At 34.0% G+C, this 20,001-nt stretch overlaps 1 protein-coding gene across 3 annotated transcripts; it reads right to left on the bottom strand.

Moving 5' to 3' along the window:
- Positions 1-1,426: 1,426 nt before the first annotated feature.
- On the bottom strand, positions 1,427-13,910 carry LOC130960912 (uncharacterized). Of its 3 annotated transcripts, none has more exons than XM_057886438.1 (27): positions 13,592-13,910; positions 13,323-13,482; positions 12,560-12,652; positions 12,375-12,480; positions 12,119-12,287; positions 11,689-11,782; positions 10,201-10,329; positions 9,211-9,756; positions 8,495-9,109; positions 7,919-7,987; positions 7,640-7,756; positions 7,311-7,562; positions 7,074-7,121; positions 6,860-6,994; positions 6,555-6,719; positions 6,383-6,445; positions 6,189-6,296; positions 5,685-5,768; positions 5,561-5,608; positions 5,282-5,356; positions 4,247-4,342; positions 4,088-4,168; positions 3,935-4,006; positions 2,905-2,949; positions 2,739-2,822; positions 2,284-2,387; positions 1,427-2,043 (listed from the first exon to the last, which is right to left on the bottom strand). In XM_057886438.1, exons 1-27 carry the CDS (start codon positions 13,807-13,809, stop codon positions 1,899-1,901), a joined length of 3,921 nt encoding a protein of 1,306 aa, XP_057742421.1. In that variant the 5' UTR covers positions 13,810-13,910; the 3' UTR covers positions 1,427-1,898. The 3 variants fall into 3 exon arrangements, 2 of the variants coding, with proteins under 2 accessions (XP_057742421.1, XP_057742420.1); XM_057886437.1 differs by having other exon boundaries at positions 1,428-2,043; positions 11,608-11,782; XR_009079293.1 differs by lacking the exons at positions 1,427-2,043; positions 2,284-2,387; positions 2,739-2,822 and having other exon boundaries at positions 4,247-4,353; positions 11,608-11,782.
- Between the last annotated feature and the right edge of the window lie 6,091 nt (positions 13,911-20,001).

The following is a 20,001-nucleotide window of genomic DNA, read 5'->3' as shown; positions in this document are numbered from 1 at the left end:
GCATCGTCACAACTCACTGTGCCATGATCCTCACTGCGTCGTGCTCTCTATTTGCAGCGTTCCTTTCCGTAATTTTGTCGTTGTGTCTATTCTCCTCTCTGTTGTCGCGTCTCACACCTTGTCCACTTCTCTATCCTCTGGCTCACCGTTGCGTTCCCCCACTGCGTCATTTCGAAAGAAGTCATCATCTTGTCGTTTAGATTTTTTGTATAAAATCTTGTTATTTTTGTATAGAATGAATATTTACATCTCTATTCATATGGAAATTAATAATTAGTTAGAATTATCAAATAGATGAGGAATGGAGTCCCCGCGAAAAATGAAGCCCTGTGAGAAATGGGGATGGAGAACAATATTCTCCCATGATGAAAAACAGAAACGGAGACGGAGAGTAAATCTAGGGGCGGGGATGGAGAGCGGGGAGGCATCCCCCGCTCCCGTCCCATTGACATCCCTAGTATCAATGCTAGCTAATTACATAATAATGTAGAGTTTGGCAGTATGGGATTACCAACAGTAACATCTCATTATCTCAACATGCAGATGTTTCTCAATCTCTTTTTGGTTCTTAATGATTATCATTTGTCATTTATATACTAATTACAACCTCAATTAAAATTTAAAACTTAATTACAAAGGTATTCGCCAAATTATCATTATTGAATAACCAACTTATAGTGAATATTTTATTGTTTATTATAATTAATATTATTTACTTAAATTTTTTAATGTAAGAGTACAATCTGTATCGATATAGTGAAGCAAAAGGAATATTTTTTACTTGATGGATCTGTATTGAAAAATGGCTAATGCTATAATGATTTAAAAAGTTTAATTTTATAATTGAATATTATAACATTATTATTTGTATTTCTATACTATCATCCACTTAATATTGATTAGCGTCTTTAAGTCTAATAGTAAGAATCTTCCGTAATTTAGCACCTATAGGCAAGTTAAATATTATGTATACGTTCACATTTATTTATTATTTCTTTGTTATATATAGGGTGAAAATGTAATAAATTCTTAATTATATCAACCTATCAGCAGCAAAAGTTACTTGCAATGACAAACAACTGCACTCCTACAGAGAATAAGAGAAATATATTTACACCACCTTTTGTGTATACCTTCTTTTTTTTTTCTTGCACATCTTTTGGTTTGGAGAGTAATTGGATTCTTTACCTCTCGGAATAAAACGCTATCCATTTAGTGTAACGAGGTGCAACGCCTTCCACTGAAGGCAATGCCACTTTACCCCCTTTATGTTCCATCAAGCAGCAGATGATTCGATTAAACTTTAAAGCTAATAAATTATACACCATAGCTTATCCTATAAATCTCAACTAAAACAAGTTCAATACAAGTAAACATTAGAAGGCAAATAGATGCTTAGAATCTAATGAGACAACATTTTAGTTTACCAAACACCTGGCTCCTTTGATATATTAAGTCATCGACCCTTTGACATACATGAAATTCAATGAAACAAATGCAGGACCAACAAGTACATAAACATTGGTATAGGATCAAACAACGAAACCAAAATTGGGATTAAATTGAGGAAAATATTATTACTACACATTTTAATATACATTCTTTCACCTATAAATTATCACACCAGCTTGTTTTCCTGTTAGTGAGGGAAGGAATGATACAGGCTCATGCCCAAAAACTATCTAGACCTACCTAACTGTAACAAATTCATCTCGCTCTTCATTCCCCAAGATTATTGAGAGGTAGCAGCATGGCCAAACTAGAATCTAGGTATATGTGACAAGTTTATCAGTACTGGTTCTTCATTCCCTATACTATTGAGACAAGTCGCAGCACCAGTTAGTCTAATTGGATCTAGGCTTTCCATTGATTGAATAATAGATTCCACCACTTACAGTTCAGCTAGCCGTAGATGATTCTTTAGATTTTTCTGTCACCGTATCCTTTTCGGAGTTGGATGTCTCTGCAGTCTCTGTTTGACTAGTTTGTACCTGACTTGTAACCTGAGACTCTGATACAATTCCCAGAACAACCAGCACAGACCTGGACACAAATTCAAAATTTAAAATCAGTAACAAATTGGCAAATACAAGAAACAGAGATCCAACCTAAAGCAAAAAAAGGGGAACCCACACAATTGACAACCCCCAAAAAGAAAAAAAGAATCAAAACTATTAATCAGGAAATAAAGTAGAGAAAAAAAAACAGATTCAAGATGATATTTAATAGTGAATGTGAAACAAAAGTCAATTTCACAGCACTGTGCCAAGTGAACTCATGAACCTGGGAAGTGTAGACTGTATATCTGGCTGGCTAGCATAAGCAACCAATGGTGCCTTTAGTGCTGCAATTCTATTTAATGCATTTTCCAATTGTGCTGGAGGTAGCTGCTTGCATGCATACACCACCAGAAAAAACATTAGTAAAAATATACAACAGCAGCAACAAAACGTTTTCAACTATAAAGAATTGGCTGATCAAATAACGCCGACTATCATATGCTATGACTATAAATAAGTCAGTAAAATATAAGTCCCTTTAAACACAGTTTGTCTTATAGCATTGAACAGATATATTTAAAATTTAGAAAGTAAGAAACTTAAACATTGTTTAGAATGAATAAAATCCACTAGCTTCCTTTTTAAAAAATAAAAATATTAAATATTAAAAAAACAGCTTTAAACAAATCATAATTTAAGCATGAACAAAATTAGCCCTAAAGAAAAACATAATGTTACCTGAAGCAAAACTCCAAATGATTGAGGTTTTGTCAACTGAGCACACTTCAAGAATCCCACCCACAACTTTGGGTATTTCCAAATCTGGAGCATTTCAACAAGTAATGCATATAAACTCTAAACAGCTCGATTGATTTACAAAGAAGTAAGTAAATAAAATAATAACCTGCTTCCTCACAAGCCGCGAGAGAATTCCCATTATAAAGTCCACCTAAATGTCAATATATGATTTTTTCCCAAAAGAAAAAAAATTATTAAGAGACTAAATGATTAAAAAAGGAGAATAATGTATCTTCACAAAAAAGTAATGAGCAGCTAAAACCTAAATGGATAACTGATACAATAAAGCATGCCACATCCTTCGCTTATTAGGTAAAAATCACTGAACATTAAACAAAATGACCAAAATTATCTGTGATCCGAAATTAACATAGCCTTTTCAGGACATTTTCAGCAATCATAAGAGTATCATTAAATTCTCTCTAAATAACCTGCATGATCCTGAAACAGAATTTTCTTGAGATATTCTAAGAAACTCCAGGATCATGGCTATAAACTTTTATTTAAAATGTAGTTAACCACAATTTTCAAAACGTGAAAAATCAGGGAGTGACTAAAATGAGCACAATTGGTGTATCAGTAAACTCAATCTTCACCGTCGAATTGCAAGGTGCATGGTAGCACTTGCCACACACCACAAGGACAAGACAAAACTAAGGGCTTAACAATATGGATCTATTTTGTTCCATGTGTCATTTAACTCATGGAACCCTACTCATACATGAAAACTTCCATCATATTTTTACCCCCCTAACCAAACACACCCCAAGATATAAGTTTCCAAGAACTAGTAAGTTCTCACAGAGCTGGCACCTAATAAATGTCAATAGTTTGTACCAAAATACCAAATTCAAATCAAACAATGAAAGCAGGTAAAAGGGTGAAGGTAGGTTCATTTCATGTGACAGTAAGGAATTAAGTAGAAGGTAGCATCCCACACACTAAAAATAAATAAGCAAAGACATAATATATAAGCAGCTTAACTTTGAGAATCATTTGGGATTTCAAAAACAGAGACATAATTCTAAGCAATCAATCATTGTAAAAAATAAATTCTGGTAAACACCACGTACTATAGAACCACGCATGTTCCTTTGCATTATAATTCATAAATTTTACTTGGAAAAGCTTCTTACCAACGTTGGAAAAGCACCAATTGCTTGCAACACTGTACGCATAAACAGTAAAGGAAGAGGAATCTGCTCAACCTGCAGGCACATGCAGCTTCCATGATGAGACCAAGTTGAAAATACATTCCAAATATGTAAAGCCATTTCCCAATAACTCACTAATTGATTCAAAACTTTGGCAAGAACTTCCTGGGTAAAAGTTTGTCGTTGCTCAAAGCAAGCATTACATGCATCTGTGACCTGCACATGAACATTTCAGTTATGTAGAATCTATCAAGAATCACTGCAATGCCTTAAATGATTATCATACAAGCCTGCCTTTTTCAAGGGAATCCCATCTCTTTCTGGGTCAACTCCATGTATTGCAATTAAGACTTCAGCAGGTGTGAGCACAGGACCAGCTTGTGATGATCCCTGCATAAAAACTAAACAATCAAATTCATTCAATTGAAAAAATGAATTCAAAGTTCAGAACAATTTTTATTCTAGTAAAGAAAATGACATATATGTCTAACAAGTAACAACTTTGTGATCAAGGCAGTTGACTCTGAAATATTAAGTTTCACGGGGAATAGAATTTCATGAGAATTTAATCAGCAGGATTGCATGTACCCTATCCATCATTCTACCTCATGATGAGGTGGTTTTCCTTGTTATTTTTACTCCAACCTGGAAAATCCTAATTCATCATTATGGCTGTTATCCACTCATGGAGTGGATATTTGAATTGTGAAGATTACAGGATTAGAAATCTCTAACCCCAAGGCCCAAGATATCAACCATAGGATTAGTTCTGATATCATCCTAGAATTGAGAAGACCTAATTCTACCACAAAAGCTATCTCAAAGTGTTGGAAACAGGAGGAGATATTATAATGTATTTTAGGTGTCTTTAGGTTAGTGGACATAGATCAGTCATAGTTTATTTCTTGTATGTAAATTTTTTTTTTCTTTTGGGTATCTCGGATTGCATAAAAGGCTTGCAAAGGTTGAAAGAACTTGGTTGATCTGAATGAAATCCTTTCTCTAGATTATCCAGAGTTCCTCTCAACTGATTTCAATGCACAATCAACATCTTTGCAGTTGTGCCTCTTGAATTCCCCAATTTTTTTCTTTGGATCTAATCACCCTCCTCAACTTCAATACTTTGAAACCTATCCAAAAAGAAGTGTGAACCTTTTTTTTAAACTTAGTTTTTGCCTCCATCTTACCTTGTAAAGTTAAGCTTTTACAATATTCCAACAAATCTATGAACTTGGTTCTACCTTTACTCAAGCTTTAAGAGTGAGGTATGTCTCCCTAATCTAGTTTAGCATTGACAACTCTAATTAACAACTGTAAAATGAAAGTTACCTGCAACATGCGACTAAGCGCTGCTTGGAACTTCTCCAAAGGAAGATTCACAATACTCGGAAAAGCTGGCATTACCTACCAAAAAATTTGTTAAACCATGTTGCATCAGATGAGCTGCTCAAGAAATAACTCCAAAGAAACATATAGGCCCCACAATTTGTATTTATCCATTGAAAGTAAATCAAATCACAATCTTATTGGTGTATCTTCACATGACGGCTATATTATAAAAACTATGGTGAATGTAAAATCCAATTGGAAAGGGAAAAAGGGGGGAACCTCATCTTTTTGTAAGAATGGTAATATTGGAATAAGAACCTCCGCATCCTGTCAAGCGAAGAAAAATATATATAAGATGGAAAAATCAGTATTTCAAGACAACTGATACAAGCATTTCATATACCTTAAGTTTTGAATCATGCAACTGCTTCACTGAAACCACTAAATCCCTAGAAGGGACTGTACCATCTGTAAGTGTATGTAACACCTGATAAGATCAATACTAACGTGTCAATATCCACCAATCGTATAAAGTCAGCGTCTCTTCTACTCAACTTCTTCTATAAATTAACACAAAATATACTCCCTCCAGTTTCAAATAATTGTTCATTTGAGATATTTAGATTATTTTAAATTCCGTTTTCCCCAAGTATACCTTTATTCAATAAATGATTGGAATAAGCAATATGGATAAAACGGAATGAAAATGGAAGAGGAAAAAAGTGAGAGGAATCATAAAGTACGAGATATCATTAATATTAAGGAAAATTTTGTAAAATACTTTTTCCGTTTTCTGTAAATTCAATTCTTCTCAATCATTTTCTTAATAATATTAGTATAGGCTAACATTTAAACTGGATGATTATTAATATATACTTCATAAAACAAAATGGGTGGAAGTATAAACCTGCATTAGGAGGCTCTCGCTACCAATTGGAGGATCTGAAATAATTTCAAGGAGATCTGGAGATGAGCCCATAGTACGTACTAATATAGGAATTTGACGCTGAACTGCCTGCACCATAAAATGAAAGGTATAAATAATGGCAAAAGTATCAAAAATGAAATAATCACTCTAATGCCATATCTGGCACCCCATACCTGCTTCACTGCTTTTGATGTGCTCTTATAGATGGAAAATATTTGGCGAAAGAGAGAGTGTTTCTGCCATCACAGAGCAACAATAATATATATATATCACACTTATAGTATGACAACAAAATTAAGTTACAGAAACAAGATGAAGGATCCAGACTAAAAAAAACACCAATACCTTCGTACACAAAGCAAAATACAATGACATTAACCTCTGAGCCTCAAAAACTGATTCTGGAGAGATACTTTCAGATGTGACTGGTTGACGATTATCTGGTGAGATGTCCTTAGTGCTGCTAGTCATTGATGATGTCTCATTTGCAAGCTTTTCAGTATCAGGTCCCTGAATAGAGGACGAAAGAACAAAAGAGCAAACAAAAATATTATAATAAGGTTAACAGGAATTAACAATGTGACCAAGACTCTAGTTAAAAATAATAAAAAGAGAAACAAGGGTAAATAAGCTAATAAATAAAAGAATACCTTTTGTAAATCAGCAAGGGATCCTTCAGCATCAGTAGCTTCAGATGCATCACTCGTCACTGAGCACAACATCTCTTTTGCAAAATCTTCTATTTGCTTAGAAATGGATGGTAAAGGATAAAGCTTATTTGCCACCTGAAAGAACTCAAGTTCTTAGCCAGTGATGTTATCAGTCAACTTAATGTTTTAAGAGGAACTCTTATTCTTCAATTACCAGACGTATAGCCTTCATACGCACTTCTTCCATGTGATGCACTGCACTCTTCATTCCAAAGGACAATAAATATCAATCGAGAGATCAAACTTTGCAAGTGGAAATTTACAATTACTAAGGAAAGCAAGCTATAAGGTCAATTTAAGCATGAGGAAAGAACAGTAAAAGGGGAGGACAAATAGCAACAATAACAAGAAGCGCCATACTATTTCATAAATAAAGAGGTAGGAACCAAACCTGTAAAGCAATTTTTAAGCAGGTATTCCGAATGGGAGGCCTCAGAAGAATCAAACTCCATACAGCACTGAGACCTTGAGTAACTCTGTCGGCATTCAAAGAGTTTGACTCCTTTTCAATGTTATCCCCATTTCCAGGAGAACACATGTTCTCTAGAATTTTCAAAACTGATTTTGGTAAATATGGTGATTCACTGAGCAGTTTGCTTAATGATTTATCTGAAGGTGGGAAAGAATCTCTAAGTGCTTCTGCCTGCATAAGGATTAAACAAAAAGTTCAATGCTAGCATTGCAAATGGACAAAAAAGAAACAAAGGAACAAGTACAGACCACCGTTCGGAGGAATGTTTCATATGCAGAAGCTGCAGTTGTGGAAGAAAAGAAGTCAGGCTCCTCTTCAGCCTCACCAAATAACCTGTAGAGGACACGCAATGTCAACTCGTGTCCCTGAGACATTAGGTAATCATTGTCAGCATTTATAGATTGTGAATGAATGCAGTCTGCATGCGATGGGTGCAAACTTGTATGAGAACTGATTAGTCACAGTAAAAACAGTAGCCAACTCAATTGGCACATATGCAGTAACCAATTTTTGAGATATAAGCTTACCTCATGACCAGTATAATCAACCAAAATATGATCTTGTAATAGTTTCCACGGGTCTAATTCCAAGGGAAACTGCATGAAATAACCCAAGAAACAAAAAAGTGAAGCCATTATTCCAAAGTGGATGATTAAGCAATTGTGTATACAGGTCTTGCTACTTATTTCTATATCATTTTTGTGCAGGTGGTAGATAGTAGCTTCCACCATAGAGCCAAAGAACAATTCGATTTACATAGCAGAAGAGAAGAAAAGATCAAAATATGAACTATAACTATACATTAGACACACAAGAAGTATTTACATCCTAATTGCTTTCACTTGAAAACAAAAAAGGTAATTCCATAATTTTGATAATCAAATTTTTACGTATTATGGAAACACTAGAAAATAAAAGCTTAATGCTACCATAGATAATGACTAATCATGTGTGTATAAACTAAATGGGGTGCTCCATGCATCTAAAGGAAAGAAAAATATAAAACATATCATTTAGTATATGAATCAATTATCCTAATTGTAAAATAATTAAATTATACAAGTAAAAACGAAGAGTAAGAGTTTGAGAAGCAAGAATTTCACCTCTACTCCTAAATAAGCAAGTATTGAAAATCGGACTTGTGATCCTCCAGCTACAGCTATTTGCTTATATGCATCAACAATACGCATGAAACACAACTTTTGCAATTGATCCTTTTGCTCATCTGAATGGTCAACAACAGGTGCAATCATCTTTGGCAGGACTACACGGGAAGGCAACACAACCGAAGTAGCTGTTGATGACACCAAGCTGTTGACATCTGCAACAGCTGCTTTTGGGCTGAGCTCCTCAGATCTATCTGTAGATACTGATGTAACTAAGTTCAGTGGTGACCTTTGATCTAAACTAGTTGCTTGTTCTTGATTAGTTTCTTCATGTTGAATCTCAGACGAGGCCAACGAGGAAGCAGCCAAACTTTCGGAATAAGCATCACTACGACCGAAAGAATCCAGGCCAGGGATTCCACTCTCTATGTTTCCAATATCATGAATATTAGAAGGCACAGTTGCACATCCATTCTCCACTCCAGGTATGCTGGCATCAGAGGACGGAAAGTCAGTAGGAGAGGAGACATTTTCGGAAGTAAGAATTAGTCCAGAATGCACAGCAGCACTATCTACCCCACTTGCAGAAACTTCTTCGTCCCCTTGAGACCTCTATAATATGCACCAAAGTTAGGATTGGAGGTAAATGAGAAATAAAGATGTCTTAAAAACAAAAGTATGAGTTAACTAAATAAAATAAATTATAGATTTACCTCATTGGAGACGGATTGATGAGCACCAAGAAGTGATGCTATTGGTGGGAAAGTACTGGAAAGTGACATGACGCCAGCCACAAAAGATGGTGGATATTTAGCCTTGTCATCAGAACCAATAATGTTGATGTCATGCAGCAGTTCATCATCTCCTTCGGAATTCGGGTAAGGTAGGTGATGCATATTTGCCATCACCACATCAGCAAGCAAGTCAGCAGAAATACTTGATATAAGAATTTCCAAGGAGGCAACAGCTTCTTCACCTCGTGCAACCAAAGCACCAAACATGGCAACAAGCTGCTGCACATGGCCATTATCTACATCTCCTTTTGATGATTTTGGACCCATTGAAGGAGTGTCATCCTGAGAGTTAGTGGTACCTCTGCCCAACTCTTTCTTAGGTTCCTTTAAATCAGAAGTTGTTTTGACACGTTTTATAGGCACATCTTCATCTTCAGCTAAATCACCTCCATTTTGTGATCCTGCTCGCTTACTAGCCAAATTACTGTGCACTGAATCACATGAATTTACAGCATGTTCCTCTTTCTGCAAAAGATAAAATGCTAATCAACAATTGAAGAGCAATGCCCTTTAAAAAAAATATAACCATTAGCAATAAATGCTGCCACAAGTATACCAGTAAAAAGGTCTCCTTTTAGTCACAATTTAATATACCCTTCCCAATTCCCAAAGACACCCTTACTATAAGAAATACACTAGCAAATTCAAAGTGAAAAAGTTACTCAACAATCCATGAAGACAACTCTAAAATTGGAACCAAAACTCCAACTCTATTTGGCATTAAAGAAATTACCATCTCTTCCTCATGCATATAGAATTATCAATCCTTTATCTATATCCATTAGTAACTAATATTTTATCCAGCTGACACGAGTTCCATATCTACGTGTATACAGCTCAAAGAAGCACATATATAACAATGGAATAATCAAAAAAAGAAAAAACATCCCAGGAAGGCAGGGTAGTTACCTTGATAAGTGGTTGAACATCTTTCTCTTTCTCTAAGCTTCCATTAATATCAGATATCAGGTGGAAAACCTGGTCTGCCTTCCCATCAGACTGCATCTCCTTCAAGGCACCAGCCAAACGATCTCTCCACTATGAAAATGAAACTAATCATTTTTCTATAAAGCCGGATAAAATCAAATTTCACAAATATGAAATGTGAACTAGACTACTCATACAATCTCATATGAAAAAAGTTAGAATTACTAAATTATTTTTATACTTTCAACTCTATATATAATTTTGTTCACAACCAACCCCAGAAATAGAAAGGGATATATACATCATTTCTTTCCAATGACTTATTATTCCAACAGAAGCATATGATTTGCAAGACAATGAATTACAATAAAAGGTTTACATATAAAACAATTGGTTGTGCCAAATGCAAACTGCCACAAACCAAGAAATTAAAAGACATCATCTCAATGCAGGTAAGCAACAAAGTTTTAAATAAAAATTAGGCATGATTTATTATATTAGAATAGCACTTTCTAATACATCTTTGAACACATTAAACTCAAACCTTCTTGAAACTCATTTTCAATGCAAACTTATAAAATATTAAACACAAAATAAGCAATAAGATCCTTTTTTTAATCAACAAGAGATATCAACATTGGGAGAACAATAATACAAGATAGGAGAATAAGAGATCATCCTCACGAGCTATAAAGACAAGGAAAAAAATTATCAATGAACCATAGCTTTTCCAATCTCTCAACATGTCTAAAGGGAAGAAATTCTCTAAAACAATGAAGAGCTTTACGCCAAATATAGTCCAGACATAAATCCCATCCTTTAAAATTGTTTGGGCCCAAAGTATGCAAAATCACATGAAATTTTATGTCAATTTCTCGTATGCCTATCTGTTTCAGCAATAGGTTCCCACAGCATGCAAAAACCTCTCAAGTAACACATTTCCTCCTAAAATATCTAGCTTCTCAACCTTACAAGGTATATCATCAAGCACTCATGCCCTTCATAATAAAATACCACTCTTGTTGCTTTCAAACTCCAACATTTAGCCATTTGTATACTCAATGAATTTTCAATCTGCTTATTTTTCTACAACTGATCCACCCAGAAAACCCTATGGTTGCCTTACTAAACACTGCCACTTCTACTGCCCATCAAACATTTTTTATGACATGCAAATATAATAAGAAATTAATATGGAAACGCAGTAAATATTCAAAAATATAGGCACTACTAAACACCAACATAAGTCACTTCAGAAGAAAAGGAAATAAAAAAATCCAACTCTATTCAAATTCAATTCATCTATATGACACTAAAAGGTGTGCAACCAAAAACACCATTAAATTAAACAATCAGGATATCAAGCTCATCTTAGTCTAAAATAAATACCGGAGCAGCACTTGGATGTGTACATTTTGAGCATGTCAGAAAGGCATTCTTCAAAGCAAGATGTGCCGCTGTTACACTCACCCCATTAACAACAGTGCTTGGGGGTTCCAAATTGAGCAAAACAGGCAAGATGCGGCCATAGAATGTAGGCCTGTCTATTGCAATAGCTGAAAGGCTAGGAACATCAATAAGGAAATCAATAGCAAGCAACTAATATTTGGAGAAACAGAATTCTACAAGCAACGTTATCAGCAATCAATTAGTGACACAATGTTATCATTTGTGTGTGGCCATGTGTTTCTCTGCATGCTTGTGGACAAAACCGAGAGAGAGAGAGAGAGAGAGAGAGAGAGAGAGAGAGAGAGAGAGAGAGAGAGTGGAGGTTGAATATATAGAATATTTTTAATCATGCAAATAAGGACTACAATACGAAGTCGTGTGCCTTTTGAAACCACTTGCTTCATTAACTAATGGGCAGCAATCAAATGGCGTATAAGAATTGATAAAATACCTTTTAATTAGCACAATGATCACTGAGTTACTCAGAGACTTCACAGTTGGAGACCTGAGTTGATCAAGCAGGAGACCCAAACTGTGACTAGCTTCAGTTGACAAATCACGAACATTAAGTACAGGATGACCACGCCTCAGCCATGATATATTAAACCCCATGGGCCTTCCTGTAAACAGATGAGAAACCATGTAAGCAAGTAATGGAGGAATACATCAAAATTATCTTGACAAAAATTTCTGCTGAGGTTTAAGACCTTGATGAGGAGTGGGCTCCAAGGAACCATTGGGATCAGGTGTGTAAAGACGAATAACTGCTTCAACAAACTTCAGTGCCAGCAGCCTTGCACCACCACTTCCATGCTTAAAGTATATTAAGAAAGAACCATCAAACAATAGACCAAAACAGTAATTCCATATTTTGAAGAGTGAAACTACTTACTTGAAAAGCAATTGAGTATACTTTATCTTTGAATTTCACCATCCATACCCATGCAGATTCAAGTGCACTGTCTAAATCACTAGAATATAGACCCTAAAAAAGATAAGTAAACAAAAATGAAAATGTCCATACAGTCCCAAAAATAAAAAAGTATTCACAAGGTAAGATGGAAGACAATCAATAATAATAATAATAATAATAATAACAACAACAATAATTTTCAAAAGTTGAGCATGAACACTTGCTAAGTTTTCTCATCAATTTCCTGATTTCTTTTGGTGGAGATATGAATAGTATACTTGCTTTATCAGTTTCTATAAAATGTTTTAGTTCTGCACCAAGAAGGGGGAAACCAGATTTAGATGGATGGCGACAAAACATACATAAGAGTAAAATTCTAATGCTTTCAACACTATTCTCTCACTTTTGGTCCTTCTCGATTTATATAAATAAATTCTAATCTAACTAGTCAACATCTCTCTCAACTTGGAACACCCCCATTCCATTCTAGAAGCAAGTAGAGTATTAACAATTGTTGAATACAATCAGAATAGCACCTATCTCAAGATTGCCAGAAAGAATTTATAAAAGAAATCAAAGAATAGAGCAAACTTCACAATATTATCTTTCAGATGCATGAATTTGAGAATAAAATGTGATAGTAAAAATAATTTACAATTGACTGAACGAAAAGCTCAGAGACTGCGAATTCACGCATTGACCCAATAAAAAAATGAAAATTGAAAATTGAAAAGAGAAAAACCTGAAGTGCGATTTTCTCAAGCGTGGAACGAAACAAATCGATTCCCAGCAATATAACTTGTCGAACAACAGCAGGAGTGTCATCGTCCAACACTTCAATCAGCACAGGCACAATGTCTGGCAGGAACTCCGTGTTCTTCAATCCAATTTCACCAACCATCCTGCATGAAAACACCAACAACGAAAACAAAGTTCCAAATTCAACTTCCAATTGCACAAACTCCAATGCCGTAAAATCGAAAGAGAAAAGCTGGCGAATTGGAAGCGTACTCGGTGACAAACTTGCGAACGGGGCTGAATTGATCAGAGAGGAATTCGAAAAGCGACGGGAGGAACTCGGCGAGGATTACGGGGTCCTCCGGCGGAAGTTGGCGCCGCAACCGGCGGAGAGTATCGAGCTTGGAAGTTACATCAACGGCGAACTTGGCAGAGTTGAAGAGGTTGGCGAGCTTCTCGCGCGAGGTCGGGGCCATGGCTTTTCCGACCATGACTGAGAAAGAAGAAAAGAACCCTAATTTTCTAGGGTTTGGATAAAGAGGGAGAAGGATATTTGAATAATTTAATGTTTTACTCACAACAATGGTGTTTCTTTCTTAATTTTACAAAATTATGGTATTTTCAGAAACGAAGAAGAACGTGGTGCTATCTGCTTGGGTGGGTAGTGGGCTTCAGAAATCACGCGGTGCGATAACTTATCTCAGTCATGGGTCGGGTCTATTTGGACCCGAAATTTTTTATCCAAACATGGATAAACTATTAAATCCGCTCCTAACTTTTTAATATGTTGATAAAAATACTTAAACTTTTTTTTTAGTAAAATGTTTATGTATATGATCTAAAATTTTATAATAATATTTAGATAATTATTCAAAAAATATATAAAAGATACTAAAATTCGATTTTTAATTTTTTATTTTTTTTATTATGAAAAAATGTAAAAAAATTTACTTAATATAAAATTATCAAATTTTTAAAATAAAAATTCTCATTTTATTAATTATGTATGTAAAAAGTTATATTAAATTTAATTTATTTTTTGAGTATATATATTTAATATCAAAAATATAAAAAAATTTTATCAGCGTATTTAATAAATATTATATAGAACAAGGTAATTTTTTCAGTCAAAAAGATGCTCTAATTTTATTTTTAACTGAAGGCTTTTTTTATTTTTACTTTACTATCCAAGTAAAACCTCATTAGAACCTAGGTTGTTAATTAATGCGACTTTTTTATATTCATAAAAAATTGATTATTTTATCATACAAATTTATTTGCAACAAAATTGATTATTTTAGTAATTAATTATTTTATTAAAAATTCTATAAAAATATGATAATTGTTAACTTCTGACTTTTATATAACATTTTTATATTTATGATGATATAAATAATATAGCTAGATATAATTTTGATATGTTATAAATAAGGGTGTTCATGATCCGATCTTATTTAAAACACATAAATTTAAAGTTAATTTTTTTGTCTATGAAAGTGATATCATATGAGTGATATGCTTAGACATGGTAAAAATGTTTGACACGGTACTCTCGAGAATTTACTCACTAGAGGACAGATATATGACTGATTTCTACTCGTGAAAACGGGAGACGGGACCCAGTATACTAAACGGGGTGGGGGACGAAGTTAAATATGCAACCAAGAGAAGAGAGAGACCAAGCTACTCATTTAAGTATGTTGCCGCCACTATCAATACCTTCATGTTCAAGGGAGAAGAAGTTTAGTCATGAATTTTGGCAAGCTGACTTTGCTGCCCATGTAAGTGAGGAATAATATGTATTTATTGATACAAAAAGCGAGTTAGATTATTATCTTAAAGACCTGTGCCACAAACTGAAGATAACTTTGATATCTTAAATCAGTGAAAATCAAATGGTACGAAAATTTTCACTTTGCAAGCGATTGCTAGGGATTTTTTGGCGATTCCTATATCTACAGTTGCTTCTGAGTCTTCATTTAGTATTGGTGATCGATTTGTTACACCACATTGTAGTAGGTTGCGTCCAAATATGTTAGAGGCTTTAATGTGAAATCAAGATTGGTTTTGGAATGAGTTTGGAACTACAACTAACATAGGATTTAAGTGCTATACAATTAATAGCATTGAAGCAGAGGTTGATGTAAGAAAATTACTAAATTATATACAATACTATTTTTTTCATATTATTGACTTATTCATGATTTATTTTACGATTTTGACTTTTAATTGTGTTCTTCTTTTTTATGTAGAATTCAAACAAATCGAAATTTACCATCACTATCGTTACATCATGAAAAAAGATTTGAGAATTCTACAATGTGATGAATTATGCTTTGTAGTTTTTGGATATATTTGATACTTTGGTTATTTTATGGATATGTTTGATATTGTTTGTTGTTGTTAATGTTTTTGGAGACAAGGAACATATTGTTAATATCTTTGTTGTTAATGCTTTAGAAACAAGAAACATGATAATTGATATAGTTTTTTCATTTTTTTCATTTTTTTATTTTTTATAAATTCGTGGATATCGTGGAGTTCCCAATTCCCGACGGATACGAGGTTTACGTTACTCGTGGCAGGGACGAGACGGGCAAAGACACAACCTGAATATGTCCCGCCCCCATAGGTACCTGTTGCCATGCCTAAACATACTCAAATATTGTAATTTTTTATTTGTTTTTAATTGTGAAAAGTACACAAATTAAAAATTTTAATTTTTTACTTTATTTTTTTTTCAATTTCTCTATACCTCAAATTAAACGGTTTCTTATTCAGTTATTTGAGAGTAACACTCCAATATAATCCAAAAAAATATCATTGTTAACTCAATAACTCAAAACATATTTATTCAATTTAAAATTTGTTATTTTACAATATAATTATTGAGTCATATTTGAAAAGTTAAATCTCATTTTGGTCTTTAAAATTGGCGACTTGCACTAATTTAATTTTTGACATCTCAATAGCTACAATTTAATCCTCTAGATTAAAAAAAGTGCATCAATATAGTCCCTTGTATATTTTTTGTCACCGGAGTTCAACGTCGTTAGTGACGTGACTCAAGTCTTACTATGTTGAACATATTAAAACAACGTTGTATGCATTTTGGTGCTAAAAAAAAGCATTAAACGACGTCGTTTGAGATTTTGAACAATCTTGTCAACCAAATTCATTGTCATAACCCTCAAACGATGTCATTTAATATATTTTTTAGCACCAAAATTTGCGTATGACATCGTTTTAAGATGTCCAACGTGGCAAAACTTGAGCTACGTCACTAACAGTATTGAATTTCGGTGACAAAAAATACATAACAAAATACATTGGTGCATTTTTTAAAATTTAGAGGACCAAATTGTTGCAATTAAAAAGTGTTGGGAATAATACACCATTTTCCCTTGAGAAAATACATTTCACAGAGAAATAAAATAGACACAGTCACAACACAAGAATTTAACGTGAAAACTCCAATTACTGGAGAAAAAAACCACGGCCGTTGCCAAATGACAACCAGAGAATATCACTATGTGAAAATTGTTACAACACATAGACTTCTTTCTCTCTAACACCGGCACCCCAGTACACCCACACTCTCAAAGCAAATATTTAACTACACCTCATAACACTCTCTAATCAAAAGGTATAGAGGAAAAGAAAAGTCAGATACAAGCTTTAAGTGTTTCCGACTGGTGCAAAAAATATGGAGAACTTAGCCTCATATTTATAGCCTAGGCCACCCACTCCATTTGTTATCCTAAGCAATGTGGGACTAATTCAACCAAATTCTAACAATCTCCACCTTAATTGAAATAGTCACACATCTTCACTTTCCATAGTCAACACCGACAATTATTTGCTGCCATTGTCTATACCGACAATCATAGTTCAGAGAACTATCATACTCCACCATGAAAGTATACTCACTTGGAATTAGACCACTCCAAGTATTTCGCCTTGGTACAAATCGAAACCTTACTGAAAATTCATGGTGTAACTTCCAAATTGGCTTTTCCTGGAAGTTCTTCAGCCATCGACATAACTCCGCCACACACCTTGCATCTCAACGCCAACCAATGCCCGTGTGCAATTGTGGACCCGATTGCCACAACTTATCCTTATCCATGGCAGTGCGGTAATACCATGAGGATACTTCTTGTCTTCTAGAGAACATCATCTTCTCTCATAGAGAGAGCAATATTGCAAGTATCAGATTGAGAGCCTTTTTCTGAAACCGCATTACCTGGACAATTTCTCTTTACATGCCCAGACTTTCCACATTTCCAGCATGTTACACTCCTTCCACGATTTCCTTTTCCATAATTGTTACCTCTAGCTACAAGTGCCAAATCTGATGAAGTGCTACCCTCATTTTTCATTCTTCTTTCTTCAGCAATGAGCTTACTGGAAACTTCTTCAAAATTCAGAGTTTCCTTTCCATACATTAAAACAGGTTTGATATACTCATAGGAAGAAGGGAGAGACAATATAAGTCTCACTGCCTTATCTTCATCATCAATTTTCACTCCAATTGCCTCTAATTCAGAGACAATACCATTGATAGCACTAAGATGGTCGGAGATTTTCACATTGTGATCCATGCGTAGATTATGGAACGGTTCCTTCAATAACAACCGATTTGAGATGCCATTTGCCTGATACAACCCTTCGAGTTTATCCTAAAGTTCCTTAGCTGTTTTCATTCCTTGCACATTTGCAAGAACATTCTTAGCCAAACACAGGCGAATAGCACTTGCAGCTCTCAAATCTAGTTCCTCTCATTCTTCATCCTTCATACCAGAGATCTTCTCCTTCAACGCCTTGTGCAAACCTAATTGTATCAACACATCCTTGACTTGTATTTATCACAAGCCAAAATTGATTCTTCCATCAAATTTCTCTATTTCAAGCTTCACAGCACTTGAATATCCTGACATTGTTGCAACCGTATACTGGAATAATATAACTCAACTGTATATCGTGCACTAGGAAGGGTCCCCAGGAAAGAGAGGTGGGTCACAATGGACACATTTAAATACCAAATTTTTCCTTAGTCATAACCTTTTCAAATTGCACTCTCACAGTGTCACACTGCCTTCCAACAACAGCAACAGTAACCACAGATCAACCTCAAACTATAAGACAAAATTCTTTTCTGATGTGGAATGTCAGACTAGGCTGCAACCACAGAGCATACTAAGAATAAATCACACCGAACCGAAGCTCTCATACCACTTGTTGGGAATAATACACCATTCTCCCTTGAAAAAATATATTTCACAGAGAAATAAAATAGCCACAATCACAACACAAGAATTTAATGTAAAAACTCCAATTACTGGAGAAAAAAACCACGGCCGTTGCCAAATGACAACCAGAGAATATCACTATGTGAAAATTGTTACAACACATAGACTTCTTTCTCTCTAACACCGGCACCCCAGTACACTCACACTCTCAAAGCAAATATTTAATTACACCTCACAACACTCTCTAATCAAAAGGTATAGAGGAAAAGAAAAGTTAGATACAAGCTTTAAGTGTTTCCGACTGGTGCAAAAAATATGGAGAACTTAGCCTCATATTTATAGCCTAAGCCACCTACTCCATTTGCTATCCTAAGCAATGTGGGACTAATTCAACCAAATTCTAACAAAAAGTTAGAGACTAAATTAGTACAACTCGCTAAGAGACTAAAGTGAGACTTAACTCCATGTTTAGATCATGGTTCAACAGATCTGACAAAGACTATAATCATATTCTATAACTAAAATAATATATTTTATCAAGAAATTAATATTAGGGTAAAGTATACTTTTTATCCTTAAAATTTGGCAAAAGTTTCAAAAATACCCCTAAGTTTTATTTTGTTTCAATTTTGTCCTAGAAGTTTTCAATTTACATCAAATATACCCTCAACGGCTAAATTTTCAAAAAAATTTAAGACCAATCTAACAATAATGCATGAAAATTATGCTTGATTTGCTTGTATTGAGGGTTGTTTTTATGAAATTATTGTTGAATTGGTCTTAAATTTTTTGAAACATTAGCCATCAGAGGTATATTTGATGCAAATCAAAAATTTTTTGAATAAAATTGAAACAAAATAAAACTTAGGAATATTTTTAAAATTTTTGTCAAATTTCAAAGACAAAAAAATATATTTTACCCTTAATATTAAAATATTATGTTTTTCATTTCAACTGATATTTTTTATATTATATAATATCGTTTTTGCTTTAAAATCATTTATTCTAGTATAAATATTATATAATAATAATCTTTAAAAATAAAATTTTATTAATTCGTTAAAAAAAATTATATAAAATTCTATATATATGAAAGTCGATCCAATTTAAACCATTTTATTTTAAATTAATTTAAAATCGAATTATAGTCAATAGAATCAAAATCTAATTAAGTCCAATCCAGCTCTATCCATATACCACTCTAGTTGCGAGCTTAAAAACTTTTATCAAAATATTGTTAGGTCTATCTCCTAAACTGTGGTCCAAAAAGGCAAAAACAAGGTTTTTATCATAATTAAATCCATACACATATACAACATTAAGAAGTACTATTTTCTTATGGCCTTTTGTAGATAAAAAAAAAATATCTGCAACTCTTATCCAATATAAATGATAAGAAAGATAGAAATGCAAGATGCAAAGAGACAAAAA

This window comes from Arachis stenosperma, chromosome 2, assembly GCF_014773155.1.
Source record: "Arachis stenosperma cultivar V10309 chromosome 2, arast.V10309.gnm1.PFL2, whole genome shotgun sequence".
Classification (NCBI taxonomy): domain Eukaryota; kingdom Viridiplantae; phylum Streptophyta; class Magnoliopsida; order Fabales; family Fabaceae; genus Arachis; species Arachis stenosperma.
This window is presented reverse-complemented; position numbering and strand designations above follow the sequence as displayed.

Bases quoted from the DNA above. Each gene is read 5' to 3' on its own strand.
- LOC130960912 (XM_057886437.1), bottom strand. From the start codon at position 13,809: ATGGTCGGAAAAGCCATGGCCCCGACCTCGCGCGAGAAGCTCGCCAAC. The intron at 10,330-11,607 runs GTATTTATTTTA...TCATTTTCATAG, and splicing joins CACATCCAAGTGCTGCTCCG to TGGAGAGATCGTTTGGCTGG. The intron at 9,757-10,200 runs GTAACTACCCTG...TATCTTTTGCAG, and splicing joins ATGTTCAACCACTTATCAAG to AAAGAGGAACATGCTGTAAA.